Source organism: Euprymna scolopes, chromosome 10 (genome assembly GCF_053919585.1).
Source record: "Euprymna scolopes isolate OS-2025 chromosome 10, ASM5391958v1, whole genome shotgun sequence".
NCBI lineage: Eukaryota > Metazoa > Mollusca > Cephalopoda > Sepiida > Sepiolidae > Euprymna > Euprymna scolopes.
This window is the reverse complement of record NC_136491.1, coordinates 91,795,298-91,820,033: the sequence shown is the minus strand read 5'-3', so window position 1 is coordinate 91,820,033 and position 24,736 is coordinate 91,795,298. Positions and strand designations below refer to the sequence as shown.

At 33.8% G+C, this 24,736-nt stretch overlaps 1 protein-coding gene and 1 long non-coding RNA gene across 12 annotated transcripts in view; one reads left to right on the top strand and one right to left on the bottom strand.

The window, feature by feature from the left end:
• Nucleotides 1-11,464: 11,464 nt before the first annotated feature.
• The window catches only part of LOC145286125 (cadherin-23-like), a 1,312,625-nt gene continuing 1,299,353 nt past the window's right edge, over nt 11,465-24,736 (bottom strand). For all 11 annotated transcript variants that reach the window (XR_013869108.1, XM_080134833.1, XM_080134832.1 and 8 more), the window contains one exon: nt 11,465-12,741. Coding sequence is in view for 9 of the 11 variants with exons in the window: in XM_080134824.1 (XP_079990950.1) it covers nt 12,441-12,741 (301 nt within the window). In the remaining 2 variants the exon portion in view is untranslated. The remainder of the gene's footprint in view (nt 12,742-24,736) is intronic.
• LOC145286127 (uncharacterized) overlaps nt 15,671-24,736 on the top strand; it is a 110,790-nt gene continuing 101,724 nt past the window's right edge. Inside the window, exon 1 of the long non-coding RNA XR_013869109.1 lies at nt 15,671-16,056. This is a non-coding gene — a long non-coding RNA (uncharacterized LOC145286127). The remainder of the gene's footprint in view (nt 16,057-24,736) is intronic.

Genomic DNA, 24,736 nt, shown 5'->3' with positions numbered 1-24,736 from the left:
CAAAAATAAATAATCTCTATCAATGTGAAACCAAGATTTTTAATATTGAAGAATAATCGTAAAAACAAATTACAGGGATTTTCTTGGGTACATATCGGAAAACACCAGAACAGAATGTTAGTTCCTAATCATGGAATCCTAATATTTGCCAATCGAAAAAAAAACAAAAACAAAAACACATTGTCATAGTGTGTTTGTTGAATTGTTAACGTTTACTCATAGGAACCCAAATCACTGATTGCTCACTGGCAATAGCAAGTGGTGTTCCCTGGAGTTTGAGTGACAAGCTTTCCCAGATTCCCAGCACTGATTTTGATAAATACTGCAAATCACTATACGTCATTGCAACAGCCATATGTTTCTCACTCAAGTTCTCTGGAACTTGACTGGTAACAAACCTTCCCAAGTTTTTTGTACTCTCTGCACTCTCCTAGTGGAGGCCTGGTTGGTAATCTCCCTACTCAGCCTTTCCACCATCCTGGAAATTACCATACATTTTGTGTGACACGAGTCAAGGTTAGTATCGCTGCATATGTGTGCTATTATTATTATTATTATTAGTATTATTGTTGTTATTTATAAATTCTTAATATCAACTAGGAATTTTCACACGAATCATTATCAGTAATCGCTCATTGATAAAAGCAAGTGACGCTTCATAGAGTCTAAATTATGAGTTGTTTTATTATTTACTCACTAGGAGTAGTCATACAAGCCATCATCAATATTTGTAAATTCTTATTCGCTATTGGTTTACACACGAATCATTTACAATGATTGCCCATTGATAAAAGAAAGTGGTGTTACATGGAAACTGAATGATGAGTTGTTTCATTGTTGTTGTTGTCCAACTCCACTGAGCAACATAATCCATTTGAGTGCACGTTAACACTCCTCTCTATCACCAACACTGCACACTTACTAATCACAATTTTCATCCCAATTTCATAAGAGTATGTCCCGACAAGCTCCACTAGTGTTACTTCCTCCGTTCGCATTCCTACCAAATACCTTCTAATCATCCATGGATAGAACTTGGTCAGGGTGCTGACCAATAGACACAAATGCATACCCCAACTTTTCTCTTAAGAGGATGCTCAGTAGCATCATCATCATCAGAAATTATTAACTGATAGTAACCGGTGGTGTTCCCCGGAGTCTGGGTGACAAGTCACCCCAGATTTCCAGTACTCTCCACCTCCTTTTGAAAATAATATTGCTTTATTGCAACAGCTTCTTGCCATTAACTTCTTGATGGCAACGTCTTTGGGTCTTCATTTGGTTTTCGGTGGTAGATAGCGTCCCCCAAGGTCCCAGTACTATTCGCACTTATCTAGTGGAGGTTTGCATAATGTTTTCCCTCTTAGCAGCTTCCATCTTCTTTGACCCTTCATTTCTATTTTGTGTGGTAGATTATTTTAGGAAGGGGAGGGGAGACTTTATAATTTTTGCAATTTCAGTTTCATTGGGTTAATGTACTGTTCCTTTTTTTGTTTTACTTCTGTTGCAGTTTCGAGGTAATTATTAATACTACTACCACCACCCTATTCTTGGAATAGTTCGAAATGTTATATTTATTATTACAATTTTATTTTATTAAAATTATCTTTGGTAGTATCATTTTTGCAAAATCTTTTGCATCGAGAATTACAGATTATTATTATTATTATTATTATTATTATCATCATCGTAAATTTACTTTTTGGTAAAATGTAGGCTCTTTTTAGGAAGTTAAGGATCATGTTAATATCCGTGAGCAGTAATAATGATAATAATAATTCTGATTTCGCTTGAAAACGACTTCATGAAAGGACGGATGGTATTTTTCTCAGTGAGCTCTCTCAATCCCGACGACTCTAAACCAGAAACTTCACAGATGGGAGTGGTGGTTCTTAAGCATATTGGTGGTACCAATAATAGAGGGCTAAAGACCGCCCAACACATTCTTAGGGATTCCTAGTTTTTTCAAACATCATTTAAGATGACGTGATACCACACCCAACGCACATCCTACCACCGGGGCTACTTGCGTTTTAACTATGCCTACGTCTTATCTCTAAGGCCAACAGAGCATAATTGCCACACTTCTCATTCTCAATCACGTTCTTGTTTCAGGACCCTGAAAAGTCCATTTGTTACTTTTTTGAGACCTTGTCAATGACTACCAAGTGTGGACGATTATGTACCAATTGCTTGAATGTCATGACACTGTCTCCTCGTACCTCCACATTGCCATCCTCACTCGTTCTTACATCCTCATACCATCTTAAACGCCCAGCAAACTTTACTCCCAAACTTCCTACAAACCTTCCACTAAATCTGAAGGCCCATGCAGTCAAGCTTTTTATGATACTCCCTCTGGGTTAAGGTGCGCAACTGATTTAAGAAAACTGTCAACAAATCCGGCATTCTGCAGCTACGTACTCCCCTTGAACGACTTTCTATAACAGTCGTATTCCTAATGCCTGCTCTTGTGCTGCACAAAGTAAAACTTCAGTGCTCTTAGGTAGATACCCAGCTCTAAGCCATTACCATGATTTCTCATCCGCTTCTAGGATAATTTTCCTGACCCTTTCATCTCCCTGTTCATGATGCCTACTCTCTCCAACCTGCCGAAATACTTATACCCTGCTTCTATTTCTTTCGTTACCTCTCCCATAATCCATTCGAGTGTACTTTTACTCCCTCTCTATTACCAACACTGCAGACTTAATAATCTTAAATTCGATCCCGATGTCATTGGAGTATGTCTCGATGAGCTCCACTAGTGTGTTTACTTCTAATCATTCATGAACATGAGGTGGCCGGGGTACTAGCTATGAGAATTAAAGGCATAAACCAGCTTCTTTCTGTTCAAGAGGATGCTCAGTGGCATCATCATCATTGCAAAAAAAAAAAAAAAATGAGATAAAACTCATTGGAATATACCTCGTCTGATTCCAACCTTCCCAAGCATCTCATTGTTCACTGTCAGAACAGTTTTCCATTGAGCCATACTATATACTCCAAAAGCTCTACAACATTTCCAGCAACGTTCAATCATCGTCGCCATTATCTCACGGATCACTCAGTGGGGGACGATTTCGTACACCTTCTTGAACACCTGATGAAGGCCGGAGGGCAAAACGGCCGAAACGTTGTGACTATAACAACCAAAATGAGGAAGTCAGTCCGACAATCTCAATAAATGACACCTTCTTGAAGTTCTTCCTCTTTTCATCCTGCAACACTGACATTAATTAATAGCTAATCCTTAGTACCCCTCATAATAATGATGATGATAGTGTTATCTTGAATGTTCCTTCATTAATTTAGGTTTATTTTCCTTTTTAAACTAATTTGAACATCAGAAAACTGAAGGATGAAAAAAAAAATCAAGAAACACTCAAGACAACTCTGGGGAAAATGGCAAATCGGAAAGCATCAGATCATGATGGGATAGAAGAATATTACCTAAAAAGAAATTAACTATACATGATAGACTGGTGCAAAGCCTGAGATGCATTTGCAAAACAAAAGTACCAGTATGGATGACTAAAGGAAGCACTACGTTAACACAAAAGACACAAAAAAGACGACTCCAAGCAATTACAGACTGATAATCTGCTTACGTGGAAAATTTTAACTGCACAACTGAATGAACAGATCTACTACTCCCTTAACGCTTGTAAGCTATTTCCAGGAGGAAGAGAAGGGAGAAGGGATGCTGTGAAGGAAAAGGAGGGGCACACGACATACATAGATAAAAAATCTTGAGGTTAAAAAACAGGAAAAAGAACATAGCCAAAAAAGCCTACGACAGAATCCCACAAGCACGGATAATGGAATGCCTAAAAATGTTCAAGATATCTGACATGATAATTAATATTAAGCAATAGAAACATAAAGACTGAACCTGACAGCTCTAGGACAGCACCTGATTTACATAAGAATACAGAAGCTCCCCATCATTATTACTGTTTATCATAGCTATGATGCCACTAAACTACATACTGAGGAAATATAATGCTGGATAAAAATTTACTCGCAAAGAATAAACCAACTCATGTATATGGATGACCTGGAACTGTTTGCTAAAAGCAAAAAGGAACAGGAAAAATTGATAAACGCCGTCAGAATATTCAGCCAGGATATTGGAATGGAATTTGGAATAAAAAAAAGAAAATGTGCATTATTAAAAGATAAAAATGGGAAAACTAGAGACACCAGGAAGTATGGAAATGTTCAACCAAAACAAGGCGAGAGCGCTCTGTAAAAATGACAAGTATCTAGGGATGTTGAAAGCAAAACCTATTAAATCTACAGAAATGAAAGCTAAGATTGGAAAAGAGTAAATAAGAACGAGGAAACTGTTAGAAACAAAGCTATACAGTAGAAATTTCATTAAATTAATAAACACGTGAGCATCATCACTAACAAAGTACTCTGAACCGTTCATAGGATAGACTAAAGAAGAACTTAGAGACCTTGATCAGAGGACGAGGAAATTAATGACAATGTACAATGCATTAGACTGAAATGACGATACTGACCGATTCTGTGTGAAAAGGAGTGAAGGAGGAAGGGAGCTGATAAACGTAGAAAACTGTGAAAGGCACAAAAATACTTAGAAAAGTACACATGTCCGAACATAGAAATATTGGTAACCACAGCGAGAGACACCACTAAGAATAACAATACAGGAAACGATTAAACCAGAAGCAAAAAGACAGAAAAAGAAAGTGCGAAGAGAAAGAACTATATGGGCGATTTATCAGAATAACCAAAGAGATCCATGAAAGCACTTATATGTTAAGGGAAGGACACAGGAAAGAGAAACGGAATCCCTACTGACAGCCGCACAGAACAATTAGAACCAACTATAAAAGCTAAAATAGATAAAACACGAAAAACCATAAATGTAGATTCTGTGGGCAGAGAGACGAAACAGTAAACCACATAAGTGAATATAGTAAACTAACTCAAAAAGAATATAAGGACAGGCACGACTACATGGGGGAAGGCAATGCACTTGGAACTCTGCAGACGACTACACCCTGAACATTCTGATAAATCGTCCGAATACAAAACAGACAGTACAAGAAAAGAAAGCCACAAAATCCTTTGGGACATGGACATACAAACTGATAACTGTTGAAGCAAAAAGACCAGATGTCATGATAATTAACAAAAAGGAAAAAAACTCCCAAACTGTAGATTTTGCCGTCCCAGCAGACCACAGAGTAAAGATCAAAGAGACAAAAAAACCCAAAACATATCAATATGTCAAACTTGCCTGAAAACTGGCAGGAATATGGAACCTGAAGACAATATAATATTAATAAAGAACAGTCCCAAAAAGTTTGAAAAAACAAAACAAAAAAAACAAAAACAAACAAACAAACAACAAAAACACTAAGAGAAATCGGAATTGACGAAAAAATGAGATTGTGCGACGAACGGTAATACTGAAAACAGCTGAAAATCTTAAGGAAAACTCCAGTGCAGAAACTAGTTCATATGAGCGACAAATTCTAACCAGTCATATAGAAGTGAAACAAAAATATGCAACCAGGAGAACTGGTAAACCAAAAATGAAAATTGTCTAATCCCCCGTTTCTCCTGCTCTCTCCTACCATAACAACTGGCGTCAACACGACTGGCACTTTGAAAGGTCAAGGAGGATGGAAAGACCGAGGAGAGAAAGCACTAACGGAACCTCCACTGGATAAGTGCAAAAAGGACTGGGACCTTGGGGAATCTTATTGCCACTCAAATTCCAGTGAAGACCAATGGCCACTACCAATGAGAAATAAATGGTAAACGGCTGTTGCGATAACGCATGGCAAATGGTATCGAAAGAGGTAGACAGTACTGGAAATCTGAGTCTTGTCATTCAGACTCTAAGAACAACTTATGGTGTTCCATAAAGAAAATTCTTTGTGAAAACTCCTAATGAGTGAATAATAATTATGAAACCTGAGGAGACCTTGTTACTCAGACTCCAAGGAACACCGCAGTTTCTCAGAAATCTTTGATAATGGCATGTGTGAAAACTCTTAGTGAATAATAATAATAATATACCCGCGGGAAATCGGAATAAAAAAAAATATTAATACATAAAGATCGATAAAAACAGTCGAAATATTAGAAAAATCCTTAAGTGCAGCAACCATCCTTCACTGCCAGGTGATGCCGACTAATCACAGGTAGTTTGAAATAGAATAGGACTTTGCAAATAAAGCTAATAGTAAAGTATGCTAACAATGGAATTTTAACCATCAAAATCCCATTATGTGACACACCCTAACCGACACACACACACGCGTGTGTGTGGCACCAACAACCGTTGATACTACAAAATAGTTTTGAAGTCTCTTAGGCAATGGAAAGCCGAGAACTGAAAGCACTATCCTGATCTCCGCTGGAAGGACACGGGCAATATTGGGATCTTGAGGCGACTTCTTGTCACTCAAATTCCAGAGAATGCCAATCGTTATTACCAGTGAGAAACGCCAAGAGGTTTGCAATAGTGATCGAAAGACACGGAGAGTACTGGAAATATGAAAAATAGAAAACATTATCATTCCAACTCCAAGGAACACCACCTGTTGTTGCGAGAGTGCGATCATTGGTAATGGCGTGTGTGAGAACTCCTAGTGAGTATAAACTAATAATGATGCAAGTTTAGGTCTAGTAGTATCTAGACGCATCATTGGTTTGTTATTTCGATTCAGAATTAGGTTTTATTTTTTGGTTCTTTTTGTCTTATTATTATTATTATTATTATTATTAATATTATTATTATTATTAATAATATTAACCGTGTTCTTAATAATGCCGTTGTTTTTGTTATTAGCTTTGTTGTTAATCTCTTTAAATGAAGAATTATTTTTGTTGTTAGTATCATTATTATTGTTGATACTGTTATATTCTGGAATACTACTAAGAAGATAATCATAAAATAACTCATTTTTGTCTTATTATTATTATTATTATTAGTAGTAGTAGTAGTATCATCATTATTATCGTTGTTAGTGACATGATTAATAGTTATATACATACTACAACGAAAAGTCGCAGAGCTAGGGATCTCAAATGATTGGACTTTTTACAGACCGTTCTTTCATTGGTCTTTAGCCGGTTAAAATAGTTTTTTAAGGGGTAAAAAATACATCAAAATTGAAAAAAAAAAATACAATTTGTACATTCATCTTTATTTTTAATCAGTTCATACGTGCGTTGATACAGTGGTGACGTCACCAGCTTAGAATGCTATAGTTTTGCTTTTGGTTTCGATTCTAGCTGATGGCACTCAAATACTTTTTTTACTTTTGAAATCACGACTATAATAATATATACGAAATCTGAACAAATTAAAATATCTTATTTAAGCGTATTTTACGACCGGGCAAACACCCGTATCCCCGCTAGTCATATAATAATTGTCATGTTTGTCGTAATAATATTGTCATTATTATTGTTATTATACTCACTATGAGTTTTCAGTTTTGATTTTATTATTAGGAGTTTTCACATAGGCCACCCTTAAAATTTCTCTTTAAGAACAACCAGTGGTGTTCCCTTGAGTCCAAGTTACAATAAATCTCCATGAATTTCCAATACCGACCCCCTCTTTCGATAACCTTTGCGAATGAATTTGCGTTATCGTAACAGTCGTTTACCATTTATTTTTTGTATAGTTATTAATACTGTTATTTTCTGGAATACTACTTAGAGGATAATGATAATGTATAAAATAACTGCAATTTTTGTCTTATCAAGTCTGGTTTGCTACTTGGTTTTAACATCACATTTCATTAATTTATTGATACTAATAATAGCGCTGTTTTGTTTTGCAATATAATTATAGAAATACTGTTATTTTAAATTATAATTATTTCTCATTATTATTTTTGATATTGTTAGCGTTGCGGTTATATTCTTGGCACCATACTAAGTAAATGATTGTAGAATCATTTCACATAATTATTCCTATTATATTATCATCATTATTCTCGTTGTTAATGTTGTTTACAAGTATAAGCCTGGTCTTAGCCAAATACAGCATTGCTTTCTTAAAATAATGAAGTACATTTCTAGAATAAATTATGTTATTATTATGATGATTATAGTAGTAAGTTGATTCTTATTCTTACAGCTTTGGTTTATTACTTTTTATCTATGGAAATTTCTTTCCCGGCAAGACATAAATCCACTTGATGTGAGCAGCTAGAAATACTATTTTAAGCTAAAAAAAAAAAAAAAAAAAAAAAAAAAGCCAACGATAAGCGTTAGATTCCGACTATGAAAACAGCAATTCTCACAACATCGCACATGGAATGTGAGGATTAAAGAACAAAAGTGTTTTATTGTAAGTTTTTTGCTTTTCTTTTTATTAGTGTTGTTTTGTTTTGCGATGCAAATGTATATTTATTTATTGTAAGTTATTTTTTTATCATTAGTTTTTACATGGTTAGTGTTATCATTAATGCGGTTCTATTCTTGAGACCCGACTAAGCGACTTTATCATAGAATGATTGTATATAATTATTGCGATAAACATAATGTCATTATTATCAGTATCATTAGGATTATTGTTGTTGCTGTCAATAGTATTGTTGTTGATTTTTTTTTGTCGCTGTTGCCATTGTTTGTCATTCGTTAAGAAGCTGAAAAAAAAAAATGAAAAGATGACTCTCAGCCATCTACAAGTTCATATTTATTATTTTATTTATAAGTCAGAATAGTTTTTCGTTTGAATAAACAATATTTTTTCTTATTTTTTTTTCACCTTAACCCATTTCTTTGAAGTCTCTTTTTTATCCACATCTTTTGTGTGAATTGTGGTAATTTTCTATACGGCATTCCATTATTTCTTTTATTCTCTTGAACGGCGCCCGAATAACGTCTGTTTCATTCCAGGCTGAAAATGGCACTCAAATTATTTACAAAATAATAACACAATCGTTTATAATTAATTTAATTATAAATATTACACTGACCATCGTTCAATGCATCCTTATAATTATATCTTATTATTCTTATTTATTAGTCGACATTAACACAATTATATTTACATCGATAAATGTGGGATGTTCTGAATGGTATATTTTATAGCCAGTTTAATTTTTTTTTTCATTGTTTCGTTTTTTTTTTTTTTTCGTTTCGTTTCTTCCGCGTAGACAAATATAAAGATCTTTATTTTTTGAGACATCCTTTCAAAATGATTTTTTTTTTGCTTCAAGTGTTATGAAATTGTAACTGAATTATTAATAACATCAAAGAGAATAAAGGAACAAAATGAAAGGGTAATCAAAGAAAATGAAATGAGAATCCCGTCCCCGAAATAGAACAAACATTAAAAAGGAAATAATAATAAAAAAGCAACTTTTTAACAAATGGCTAAAGAAATAAACATGTAAAAAAACGAAAGACAAAAAATAAGACGAAACTAGAAAAAAAGCAACAAACATTACCGACATTCAAGCACATGTTAAAATAATATATATATATATATATGAATGAAATGTTTAATATATGGAATAGTAGTTACGCGTGCCAACAGACAATGACATCAAATGATTACGATTTGTTTCAATTAACCGAAATATAGGTTCTGTTTTAATTATGTGTTTGTATTCTTATTGCTACTAGTCTGTTAACATGTTTATCCACTATTCTATATACTAATCATTTCTTTTTTGCCTTTTCATATATATAATTTGGTATACGACGATTGTCTAGAAGTAGTGCCGTATCTTTATCATCTCTATTGTGATAGTTATTAGAAGTGTGTGTGTGTGTGTGTATATATATATCTCGACTTATCAATTTGTCAGTCAAAACAGATAAATGAATAAACAAAAAGAAAAGGGTAATAGAACAAAAAGCAAAAGTTTTAATTATTAAAGCGGAGTGATATAATTCAAAAGAAAGAAAAGAAAATAACAGAAATAAAGTATATTAATAAAGACGCTTCGAATGAAAAGAAAGAAAACACTAAACAAATTATGCATATATATGCATGAATATTACATTGAATTAGATTCCTTGTAAACAATAGTTTCGTGAACAACCGAAACCTGATAAAAAATACAACTTTGAGCTTAAATCTGATTAACAGGTCTTCAGCAATTTTTAATGATAAATTTCTGTATCCATAAGAAGAGCAAAATCATCAGCATGTTCTTGAAGTAAATCAAACCCAAAAACCAAAGATCAGAGATAAAGAAAATGGCTGAAGAGTAATAGATCGGATTGAAGCTCATGATTTTTTCGCTAGCTACGGTTCTTTGCGAAACTATTAGTCTGATGTGATTTAAACGTCTTTAAGATTCATAAATCAATATTATTCTCTTATAGAAGAATCGAGCAATATATTGGGTTTCTTTCCAACAGAACCAACAAATTATATATATATATATATATATATATATATTATATATAGTGTGTGTGTAGAAAAATAATATGGAAAAGTGGCCAAACAACAAAATATAAAATGAAAAATCACATTAGGAAACCATCGGTAGGCTTATATTTCGCTTCTTTTATTAAAAAAACAAAAAAAACAAAAAAAGAAAAAACTTGCCCACTTTTCCATTTTATTGTTCAAATATGTTTTGTCGGATTATATATATATATATATATATATATATATATATATATATATATATATATATATAATGTGTGAGTGTGATTTCATGATCTACTGACATAACTTGTGATGTAATAATAGTGTCAATATTATATGCAGTAATAAAAATGGAACGAAAACAAATGTAAGCGCTGTCTGCCGAATAAGGATTAGCAAAAATAAACAACAAACAAAAATTCGAATTCTGTGAGCAAAGGAGAAAAATGGGTCGCTAAGATTTCTTTCTTTTGGTTTTAATTCCAGATTAATTGTCACTTCTTTTTCTGTGTCCATAGGACTAGCAAAATTATCGGCAGGTTCTTGGAGTAAATCAAATCTAGAGACGAATAGACACTTGTTCGCACCAAACTAGCCGTCCATTAAAAATGGCGGTCGACTTAAAAATGACCGTTGATTAAAGATGACCGCTTTCTTGTTCAAAGACGCACAATGTCATTTCTTCTTTTATAATATAGTATTTTTTGTTGTTGTTAGACAGTGTTTGTGTACATGTTTGAGTTTCTTTTTCTTTATCAAGAAAGGAAGAGAAATAGAGAGAAACTGGAAAGGGATGCAAATGAGTAGTTATATTTTGTTGATGTGTGCATAAGCTGAATGCGCATGCGCTGCTTTTTTTAATATAGGAGTGCTGATGTATGCGTTTTTGTCACGTTTATATGTGTGCATGATGAAAGAAATGAAAAAAAAAAAAGGAACTTAATTAAAGAAAGAGAAAAATAGCGAGAGGGGAGGGAGAGAGAGAGAGCGAGAAGGAGGGATGAAAATTTAGAGCAAAAGCAAAAGATGAACTGAGAGAAAAAGATGTAGAGACGAATGAATATGTGCGTGTTTTTATTTTTTTTCTTATTTTTCGCTTCTTTTATTTACTCTTCACTATTTTGCTGAATGAAAATCTTTGAAGGGTGAAGTGTAATTGTTGGGTCGGCCATAAACAAGTTGATTTATTTTTATCTGTAGTTTTGTTGCAGTCATGCACAGACCCATATATATATATATATATATATATATATATATATATATATATATATATATATATATATATATATATATTAGTGTGTGTCCCAGCTATCCAACCATTGCATGAAGGTAAAACAATTAAAATAATTCTTTGAAGAACGCGGCATCTGAAATTCAATTCTTTCTGGTAGAATAGAAAAAAAAAATTCTGAAAGACATTTTTTATTCTTTTTTTTTTCTTTTTAATATTTTTCTTCGTTTAAATATTTTTTTTTTCGTTTATAATTGAGGATTTTTTTTTCTTATTGAAGAAATGCATGGAGCAGAAACCTTTTTGGGGGTTGCAAGAAATAAAAATCGTGTGAATTGTTTTTTTTTTAGAATCATTTTCGTTTTCTTTTATGTTTGTGTAACATTTTTTCCTTTGATTAATATTATCCATTCAAAATGCTTTCCGTATTTTTTTTTGATGAACCTGTATATATTTTTTGTATTTTATTCTTTGTCTTGTTTCTTTTGTTTAAAAATTCAACTTTCTAAAAAAAAAAAAAAAAAAAAAAAAAAAAACAACAAAAAAACGTCATTCTCACCAGTTTTATCATAAAATCATGCTCCCCCTTCTCCTTATCATTAATATCACCGCCACCCCCATCATCATTAATATAACCATTACATTTTTTCATTGAAAAATCCTTTTTCCTTTCTTTCATCAACATCATCATTGTCATAATATTAATTATAATTATAATAATGTCACTGACATCATTATCATCGTCATTTTTTTGTTTTATTTTTTAAAAATTCTTATAACTTATCTGGTAAAATAACTAAGATATCTATAAATTCTTCATATGTCCGTTGTATTCATATGTTCCAGGTTTTGTGGAGAAAGAATGGCAGTTCCATTGACGTAAGGATAAGCTGGTAGCTCTCCGTAGAAAGTTGAATGCTTGTTTCTGGTGTTTTTCGATGCTTCGTGCTCCCTGAGGGCACTGTCCAATAATACGTCAGAAGAGCTAAGAACTGATACGGGCGTTTTCGTCATATAATCCACATCGTCGTTGTACATGTCCACAGACAGTTCCTGTTCGTCAAAACCAACATGAGTCTGCCTGGGATTTATGTCGTAATTGTCCAAAGAGCTCCCTCTGGAATTAGAGAGAAAGAAAAAAAAAAGAGAATAAAACATTTGATTAAAAAGAAAAAACAACAACATTCAATTGCTATTGAAGGAGAATTCAAACAATTAAACTGCCTTAAATGGATGGTAACACTTAATGCTACTAAGACTAAGCTTATTTCCTTTAACACCTGCTAGAAACCTTCTCAGCCACAGATAACTATGACTAATAAACAGCCGGGAGCTAATCATTCAACAAACTCCCCGGCTTAACATTCGCAGGCAACATGAATTAGAACCGATACATTGAGGAAATTATGAAGACTGTTGCAAAGAAATTGGACTTCTATCTACTGTTATGCTAGAAAATTGTTCACACCTGAAGTTTATACATATTTCTATAAAGCCACCATTCATAACTGGTTCGTCTACCACTTGTCTCTTCCTATTAGAAAGGCTTAAGGTCTCGTACTTTCAGCCAAGCTCCAACTCCTGTCGCCGCAATGTTGCATCCCTATGCCTGTTTTACAAGTACTTTAATGGAGTGTGCTCCAATGAACTGATAGCACTTCTGCCCCCCTCCTCAAGGTGCATACCCCGGCTAACTGGTTAAGCAGCAAAATCTACTTAATTGTTGAGGTCCCTAGATGCCGAATAGCCTTCTTATATAATCTTCGGACTTCTAGATTTTAGGATTCCCTTCCAGTTTCCTGCTCCTCTAACTGTAGTAACATGCAGAAGTATATCGCAGCTCAACTACCCTCATATCCTTATGTAGACATCACCCGTAAAAGTAGCTCTTTATGTCCATTTAGCAATATGCCTTGTTTGACTGAATAAGAGAAATAAAACCCAATTAGCGTGAAGAATACATTTTAAGACACAAACTGACGATGATAGTATGGAAGAAATATTTCTCCGTTAAAATTAATAGAAATCCACTGTTTAGAAGCACGGTGAAAATGAAAGTCAAATCATGACGGTTAAAGAAATCAGTGCAGTATTTTTTATTTTTGGAATAACTTTATTTAGAATATTCTAATTTTAGGCTCATACAAAAGCCTTCATCAGGAAGGTTTATTCAATACTCTTCGTTAAATATTAAGTCTTTAGAAACATACATTTATTCCTGAAAACCTGACGAGAAAAATATTTAAAAAATAGTCATAATAGCCTTGATCAGTTATGTAGCTGTCGTCGATCTATGGAATTTCTTCAACCTTGTGCTGTCCGACTGATTGCTTGTAGACTAATCTTACTATCTTTTATTGATATTGTGCCCAAGTTTGAATTCATTAAGAAGGCAAAGATCATATTTTGTCATGTTCATCATCGAATGTTTTATATGCTTCAAAAATACTTATCTTCACATACACTATTAATATTGAGGGAAAAACATTTAGGAAGCATTGTGCCCAAATCTGAACTCTGGGGTCAGAATAAATCACTTGATTAAAAGGAAGAACAGCATTTAATCGTTCTTAAATAACTCAACACTGATAATACATTTTAAGGCATGGTTATAATGTCTGAAAGAAATATTAGGTCGATGCAAAAGTTTTCGTCGGTTTAAAATTCCATCTTCAGAATGAAAAATGGTTTCGAAAATTTTTATTCAAAAAAATAACGATCCTTGCTTTCCATAACTTGATTCCATCTGTAAACGAGCTGATAAATAACTTGAAAAATTTAAGTTTGGATGCGAAATATAAATCTAACTCATGTTCAATGTCCTTTTGCGATGTTAACCTAAAAATATCTAAATATATAAGAGATAATGCGAGGGAGATAGATCTAAAGAATATGCAGATTGAGGCTAGATTTCCCAACATAATTTATCTCTAAAATCTTTGTTTAGTAATGTTGAGTAAGAACGAGCGTTATCATGATGGAAGATGACTCCCTTTCCGTATTTTGTGTATAGCCTCAAATCGTACAGGATCGCCTGATGAAGTCTTATTGACAGATTTACCTTCGAATATATATATATATATATATATATATATATATATATATATATATATATAAAGTCTAATTTCCTGAGAAGTTACGACACAAAATTTGGAGAGGTTTAATACCTTAGCCACATGTATATTTATCTTCAGCTTTGCTCCAATTTTTTCATATTCGTCTCAAAGTTTATTTTTTGTTATATTATATGATGTTTCTAATATTACTTAAACTAGATGTTGCATTTCCTATAACTCTAACTTAGTTATGAAAAGCCTAAGGCTTTTAAATACCTAGGTATAATGAGTATTTATACCCTATCTTTCCATCGATTTTTTTTAGTTATTGAACTGATATATAATATGTCTAATCGTCTCGCAAGTTACAACACCTACAATATTTGGGGTAAGGTTTAATATCTTAGCGACATGTTTCCCCAGTTCTTGACTTATCAAATAATCTACTTTGGAAAAATATGATTCCTGCCATTTCATGTTCCTATGTCTAATCGTCTAACCACATTTAAGCTAGCTAGATAAATGACGTTCGTTTTATAGTATAGATAGATTAATGCGTTACATTATTATCAACTGAGACATCGCTGACACCTTCAAAAGTAGAGCATGCAGTGAATTCAGTGCATATTATATTGATTTCGTCAGAGTTTGATATTAAATTGTGAATTAGGTACATCTGAATTTGACTCGGCGGATAAAGAATTGGACCCGTGAAGATCGTTTTGCCGTAAACGGAGAGGTGTGTATCTCATAGATCAACTTTAATTATTTAAGTATAAGGCGAAAGGAAGGCTTGGCTGTGCCAGCGGTTTCACCTTTCGGCTATATATTGTTATAATCACCGGCCGAAGATTGCCAGCATTGAGCCACGGTGATATTCAGCTGTTGTGCTATCCAGGAGCGAATTTCGTCGAATTGTATTGATCTTCGTTGTTGCAACTTGAGGCGATGTGAGCCAGAAAGTGTCCAGTCTAACTACCACAGCAAGAGATTACATTAAATTATTCACATCGCGCCGGGACGATATCCACTATAGAAACCAATCTAACTAGGATACTATTTCCTCTTGACTTTTGCCCCCTTTTAGCAGGTTATATTTTCAGTCATGTTAATTATTTTAAATTTTAATTTCTTAAATTTTTATTATAGGATCACCGCTTATCAAGATCCAAAGGCCACTCAAGGATATTGATTAATGGGTGTCGGGTAGCGGCCGAGGCAACACCGTGATGATCAGTAATGGTAGAAATTGGGTAAAATATGATTATTTAATAGGACAGCTGAACATGGACTTGTTTATATTAGACTTGAAAACGACTCATACTTTGGTGGGAAGCAGCTCCGCGCTATTGTGTTCTACAGATTGCCAGTTCTAGGTAAGAAACTTTGTTTATGGAATTTTCATTTAGTTTTAGGCATATATACAGAGTAAGGGAAATTGTTAACGATGGTAATAACTAGACGAATGTTTGTTGTGAATGCTTTACGGGAAGTGACTTCAGATTGAAGTATAATCGGGCATTTACCATGAAAATAACGATAGAGCAGAGATAGGCTCGTAACGTCTGTGTTTAATTGTCTCGTGTATAACCACTGTCTGGCAAATCATGTCAAAATATCGTTTATGGTCTAACTTGGATATCGCCAAATAAAAATCATTTTAAGTTAGAGATCAAAATCAAGATCACCAGGAAAGTACTCGCGTTTTAACAATATATTCGTAGACACTCACTACTAATCTCATTAACTGATTTGAAGGTGACTGGTCAAGTGGTTAACGACACGGACTGAAGACCTAGGTGTTCCAAATTCGAATCCAGTTCGTTCCATAAAAATCATTTTCACTTAGAATGTTGACAAACTTCACGTAGTCCCTTCTATAAATACTCGATATATTTCAAGAAATTATTCTAGAAAAATATCGGGGAAACCAATGCCAACAATAGAATCTTTGGAGTATATACGATATGATGATGAACTGACTATTTAAATTTATGTATTGGTCCCCTCGACAAAAAGAGAGTGGACCTGTAAATTCACCCTTGTCCGTTCGTCTGTCCGCACATTTTTATACGCCTTGCAATTTTTGGAAATTTTGCACAAACCTTAAACATGAGTAAAAAAGTAATAGAACGGATTTTCCGGGAAAACTCCGGTTGCCCCCCCCCCGGGGTGCCTTTCGGGTTAAAATGGCTAAAATTGACACTTGTATGCTTATTAAAAAAAAATTGATGCCTTGATTTTTATAAAACTTTCTAAAATGTTATTACTATATTTCTATATAATTTTGGTTTTCTCTTGGATGTGCACCAGAGACTCTTTTAGGGCTAATAAAATCACTCCATCTTTGGGACTATTTTACCATATTTGTCCAAAATTTTCTGTGCATGTCTATTTAGCAGTTTCGCATAGTGCTGAACTACAAATTTAAATATGTTAAGGCCTTGGGGACTTTTGGAACTAAATGAGCCGGTGTGGGGGGAATGATGGACTAAGTCATTTCTTTTTTGCATGGTGCAGAACTCAATTTACATATGTTAAGGCCTAAAACTGAACCGTTTGTTCATTTTCACCAGGATTTGACGTCTCCTGGGGACTTTTGAGGCTAAACAGGGGTGGACAAACGCTGAACTTAGTCATTTTTATGCCTTGTTCACTCACAGGGGATCAAGCATGCTTCACTTGTTTTTATACAGAATGTGTGACAACGAGTAGTGACTTCTGGTAACCCAGCACTAAAAACAGGTAAGCAGCGAATTGAATGCATTTACGTAAAAGACGTCACCAACAACGACCATGTCAGATTGGTCAAGTCTGGTCTGCTTTCTTACATGCTACTAATACCATGTGAACTAATATAACTGGTCCCATAATCGGGCCGTCGGAGACCAAAGTAGCACCTTCATCAGACAAGCCGTGGCGTATCCGATGAGGTGGGTGAATGGACACATATTGAAGGGCGAATAAGCTCAGTGCTGTCAATTTAGCGTTTTTCTTTTAATCTCTTTCTTTCTCTCGAATTAAAAACTAGAGAAATATACCAAATCTATATATCTATGAAAGTGAACGTGTCTGTCTGTCTGTGTGTCTGTCTGTCTGTGTACATTTCCCTACGCAATAACTCTGTCAATTTTTAGTCTATAGACTCGAAATTTGAAATACCGGGTACTGAGATTTGGGAAAATCGATGTGATGGGTGTCAGCCAGAAATTTGGCTGTTAAGGGGTCAAATTTCAACGATTTGACCTTTAAGAACTCTACCAAACTCCTCCGACAATTTTGGGTCTAGACACTTGAAATTTTAGATATAGGTTCCTTGAACATGGATCTAACTTAATAAAGTAATTTGAGCCCGAAACAATAAATTTTAAGGGGTCATAATAGGGGTCAAAGTTTAAAAAAATTAACCATTTTTTTTTGTTTTTTTTGCTTTTTTTGCACAGCATACACCTCCAAACACCCGAGCAAGGGGTCAAAGTTCAACGATTTGACCTTTGAGAATTCTACCAAAATTCTCCGCCAATTGTGGGTCTAAACACTTGAAATTTTAGATATAGGTTCCTTGGACATGGATATAACTTAATAACTTGATTTGAGTCCAAAATAATAAATGTTAAGGGGACATAATAGGGGTCAAAATTAAAAAAAAATTGACCGCTTTTTCTTTTTTTTTCTCAACATACACCTCCAAACACCCGGGCAACGCCGAACTGAAATGCTAGTAATTAAGAAACAGGAGAAGGGAGAAATGAAGCTAAAGTGAAATGAATTAATGGAAAGAGAGGATTGGAAGGAATAGAAGTTAAAGACAATAAATTAAAGGGGGGGGATGAAATTTAAGCAAATGAATTTGCAGGAAAGAGAAAGAAAGATAGAAATGTAAGTAAAAGCGACTGAATTAAGGGAGAACGACATGATGGAAGAATGAAATGACGGAAGAATGAAAATAAATCTGACGAATAAAACTAAATAGAATGGAGGCTTTAACGAAAATGAAAGCGAGTGTTTTTTTTTGAAAGAAAAGAGAAGGAATACAGAAAAGGAAGACAAAAAAGGAACGAATAAAAACGAAAACAAACGGATTGGTGGAAAGAGAAGGAGGAACGAAACGAAAGTAAAAGTGAATGAATTAAAGGTAAGCGTAGGTATGGTGGTATGAAAAATGTTTAACAGAACGCAGACGCGCGTATAGCGGCTGTATGAAAATGCCGAATCATGTACGAAGTGACGTCACGGCGAGACAGAAAAGAAAAAAAAGATAAAAAATAGAACGTGTACGCAGACCGAAGATCACGTTTTATTTGGGAAAGTACCCGGAAATAAATGTCGTGGTTTCAACGGAAATAGCGAGTCAAGTTATTCTTTGTCTGGGTCTCCTTTGCGACGGAGTCTACAACGTGTCGGGCTTCGAGTGTCCACATATTAACACGTGTGTAAACGTGTACTACGTTGCAAATGAATAAAAGAAAATGGACGGGAGAATGGAAAGGAAAGGACAGATTGAATGAATGTAAAAAAATGAACTAAAAGGAATGAATCAAAGAGAAGAAACAGAAATCAAAGAAAAGAAAAACGTAGGATAAAAGAAAGTAAAAGATTGCATAACAGAAAGTGACCATTAAAACCAGAGAAACACTGAAGATGCTGAAAAAAGTAAACGAATAAAAGATGCGGAGGAGTCAGAGACAGAAAAAAATCTAAATAATTTAAAAAGCTGGCAACATTCGCAATAAAACTCGTCTAAATACAGCCACTGCAATGAATTTTCCCTTCTCTCCCTGCGTACGTTAAACCAAAATGAACTTCCCTGGACAAAGTTTCTTTCCGTGGAATAAAATACTACAGGATGTTTCCAAGCTGACTACAACATGGACATTTTCAAGGTTAATGCTAACAAACACTTGTAGGAACACCACCTTGTATAATCAAATTCTGAGCATTCCATCCATCATTTCCAATCATGTTTTGTTGTTGTTAATCATTCAACTGACAATGCTATTGGCCCTAATCCTTGAGGAGTGTCCGTTTATTGTTCATAATGCTCCTACTATAAGTGGTGACCAATTACACAAAAACAAAAACAAACAAAAAAAACCCTCACACGTATTTACGTAATTGTTCTATTTTCTTTAACTTCGCTCATAGCGATAAGCTGAGACAAAGAAACCTACGATATACCATGCCTTTTTGTCTTGTCGACTATTATTATGTCTGGTCTCGTAGTTTTGTTGAGCTCATCTGTTTATATTTCAATATCTCCGAAAGTTTTAGAAACTAATTTTGATCGTTTGCATAGCACATTTTCTCATGTTTGGTTTATATTTACTTGATTCAACAGACGGGTAAAGAACCCAAGACTGGCTTTTAATGGATATAAACTCCAGCTTCCTATAAAGGTTCATACTATATTATGATAAAAAAAAAATGTTCAGCCTTAAAGTCTTCAGTAAAAGACAGTACAGATGCAATGTATTATCAAAGCAGATATTACACTTTGATCTTCACACAAAGACCGTTTCTTCAATTAACTCTGTTGCACTTCACAAGAGGTGAGTACCAGAAATGATGCTATTATCTGTGAAGAACAACAAATAATGTCAACAAACGTTGAACGCGAGAAAATCATTGCGATTCGTGACCAAACAGCCAATCATCGTGCATTCTGCGATACACGAATCAGAACTCAAGCGAACTTGCACATGCGAAGAACATGTTCAATAGTTAAAATATTCCTTTCGGGGATACATTCCATTTCATGCTAATTACTCGTTTTGTCGATAACCATGCATTAATGGAAACTCACACAATCATGCATACATCTATCTGTCTATCTACTATGTTCTCATATAACTGTTTGTTGTTTATTTGCGTGCCTCTACTATATATTTGTCCGTATATATAATATAAAGCTGAATGTGTGTGTGTATGGTTAACTACTTTAAAAAACTGATTACGTTTAATGATAGAAGATTTATCGAGGCACAGGAATGGGTATGTTTGATCTGGCAGAACGGTGGTTCATTAAAATTGTGGGGTCTGTGTTCGCGCCTGGTCCACAAAGTATGAAAATAAAAAATTTAAAAATAAAAAAAAACTCTTTTTTTTTAACTATGCATTCAGAGTTAATTACTTTATATCCATCTGCTTCATTTTATTCATTTGTTTACAACTTTTGAGAAATGAAGCCTCCTTACTCCTTAAGCGATAAGCGGACATATATATATATATATATATATATATATATAATATATATGGCGATGAAGCTACACTGAATATTCCACGTTTCATCCACTCTAGGACTCTTCAGGCTTATACGCGAATTCTGTGGTTGTTTATCGTTTTTATATGCTCCTCTTCTATTGAGATTTTTTTATTTTATAATTACTAACTAGCTCTACCTACGTATTGAGCACTTTTGAAGTAAATACTTAAAGTTTACGCACAAATCTATACTTTCGTATATTAATTTTATGTGAGTAAATTAAGTAGTTTATATATATATATATATATATATACATACATACCATATTATATACATCACTAACACAGACGCCCTCTTTCTCTTTGTGTGTATATATATATATATATATATATATATATATATTCAGATTCATACTGTTACATTTTTAGTAAAAAAAAATGTAATTATTTTTTTATATGTTGTTCGAAATCGAGAGAGAATAGGAGTTTGTTTGTTTTTTTATTTTCATCAATTTTGTTGTCTGCGCTCAGTCAAAAATAATCACAACGAGAGAGGATGTGAAGATATATATAGAGAGTGGACAAAAGAAAAGAGGATAGCCAACGAGCGCTGACAGTAGAGGAGAAATAACTAAAAAAGAAACCAGCTAGCGAATGCTGGCAGGCTGTATAGAGAGGGAGAAGTGAAGAAATATATATGGAGAGAGGGGGCGTTTTAACCTGCGCGCTTACGAAAGACAAAAAACAGAGTCTTCCCCTCGCTACCGAGCGAAGCAGTCGTCAACAGCGACACTGCGAACAGTTGTAATATTAGCAGTAATATAGCATTGCGGTTGATAAAGCCGAGGACGGCGCGCTTAATAAACATTGGAAAGGAGTCCACTTGATGTATTTGGAATAAGTTTTTGCAAAAGGAAAAGAATTCGATGAATATTGAAAAGAGGTCTACTTAAAATATTTTGGGAGCCAGTTTTTCGGAAGGAAATCAGATAAGAAGAAGAAAGAAGTAAAGACGCTAAGACAGTGAGTGAAACAAAATCTCTTTCTCTCTCTCTCCCTTGCTCTCTTTTTGTTTTGAACTGAGCAGACGACAATGACCAGTACGAAAATGTATTTGGGTATGGCATATATTTAACTTGAACATTCTCTCTCGATAAAGACACTTTATTTTTCTTTCACGCATTACATTTTAAACTATCAAAATTGCATTTATTTTCTTTTACATATTTTTTTTCGGTGTTGTTATGAATAAACTTTCATAATTCCCACCAGCTTTTGTTTGTTATTTCGGTTGTGTTTTTCTGTCTTGTGTTTTACCGTTGTCTCTGAAGAATTTGGATAATCCCTTCCCGATTTTATTTATTTTTAATAACGGTGAAAATTATTTTTTTTATTATTATTGTTGCGATCCTATCTCTACAGTCCCCAGTGGAGATAGCCAAGTCGTAACAATACATATATACGCGAATATGCGCCATTAAAAAAAAGATTCGACGAAAAATTGTATATAAATGAACAAATATCTAAAGACAAATCGATAAAAATTAAAAATAAATCTCAAAACAAAAACAATCACCAAATATTTAATTATATATCCCACTTCATGCCCTGATATCTTCTATAATATAAATCTCACCTGTCTGTTTAAATGTTTGTATATCTGCCTAAAACTGTCAACAGACGCAACGAATTTTCACAATATCAGTTTCACTTTGAAGGCCAGAATCTCGGACGACAAATATCGAATAATTAGCCCAAACATTTATTCTTTTACTCTCAACTGGGCAGTTTTCTACAAGGAGGGGTCGATTTTTTGCGAGCCATCGTATCGGTTGGATTGACTTTATCTAATTTCAACGTTCCGAATTTCCGGTCGCGTTATGGAGTAGCGGCAAGATGTCAGATTTTCTATCACTTTCTTTTTCGCCTTCGCGTCACGGGTTCGAGCCTGCCTACTACCACTTTTTTCTTGCTCCACACACACCTCCAAACACCCGGACAACTAGGTTAGTCCTTTATGGGGTGTATTCGATACGCGCGCGCACACACACACATATATATATATATATACACCCGTACACAGGTCTGACATATCTTTACCTACATCTCATGATGTACACAAGTACATGCCAATTCTTTATATACACAGCTATCCATACAGTTATTCTCATACGTATGTGTTTTTAATAATCGAAGTTAGCTATTAGAATTAAAGTTCAAATAATGTTATGATTAAAATATTCCAAAACTTAAATTAATAGTCTTAACAAGTGAAGCATGCATGCTACCCGGTGTGTGCACAGTGAACGAGGCATAAAAAATGACTAATTTCAGCATTAGCCACCAAAGTCCCCAGGGGACGTCAAATCTTGGTAAAATGAACAAACGGTGCAGTTTTAGGCTTTAGCATATGTAAATTGAGTTCTGCACCATGCATAAAAAAATGACTAAGTCCATCATTTCCCCCTCATTTAGACCCTATGCTCTTAACATATTCAAATTTGGAGTTCAGCACCATGCGAAACTGCTAAATATACATACACAGAAAATTTTTGACAAATAATAGTAAAATAGTCTCAAAAATGGAGTGTTTTTATTAGCCCTAAAAGAGCCCCTGGTGCACACTCAAGAGTTATCGCAAAGTATAGACAAACAAAATGATATAGAAATCAGTTACAACTTTTCAGAAAGTTTTATAAAAATCCAAGACATCAATTTTTAAAAAATAAATACAAGTGTCAATTTTAGTCATTTTAATTTGAAAGGCACCCTAGGAGTTTTGTTTCCGTTCTGTTACTTTTTTTTACTCATATCATGTTTAATGTTTGTGCCAAATTTCAAAAATTCCAAGTCGTAGTTATTGAGAAAAGTGCGGACGGACGAACGGACAAGGGTGAATTTACAGGTCTACCCTCCTTTTATGGGGGGGGGGCAAAATATATTGTACAATTTTAAGAACCTTTTTCGAAACTTAAATAGCAAAGTATGTGCTTACGTGCATGCATTTAGATATAAATTCTGGTTTTCAGTGCAATAAGTTCATTGTGATTTGATATTTTTTTAGATCTCTCAATTGATATTAGAGAAAAATATTTTTACACCATTGCTCCCATATATATTTAAACAGTACGGTACTATTTGCGCATTTTTTTTTTTTTACTCCTTGGTGACATTTTGTGGTGATTAAAATTGTATAATTTATTGATTTTTAGAGAAATGAGTAATTTCAGTATTTTGTACTCCTGTTATAAGGCGAGTTTACCCATATTATATTTTCCTCCTTTTGCTCCTTTATATTATTACTCTAGTCAACATTATCATCTCTATTATTATTATTATTATTATTATTGACGACTCACGAGGAGTAGTCATACAGGCCATCATCAAAGATTTCTCTTTGAGAACAACTTGTGGTGTTCTCTGGAGTCTGAGTAACAAGTCTCCCCAGATTTTTATCATTATCATTGTTATTATCATCAACGTCATTATTATTAGTTTCATTATCAGCGTCATACTTATCATTTTACGTTAATTTGTTATTATATCCGTAAAAGCTGTTTCATATATCTTCTGTTGATTGAATATGTTTAAACTACTATCTATGGTCTATCAATCTAACGATTTCTTTGAAAATTGCTGTTGGGCCGTTGAATTGTTTATTAATATACAATGTGGGGTTATATTTGTTTTTCTATATTTCATATATGAATGTTTTTAAATTCAAGTTTATAAAATTTCACTTTGTATATTCATTTTTATTTCTACGTCAAAACCAAAATTTATAAAACAATTGTATAATTTCTTTTATCTAACTTCTGCTAAACGTTTTATGAAATATAATCATTCCTGTAAATA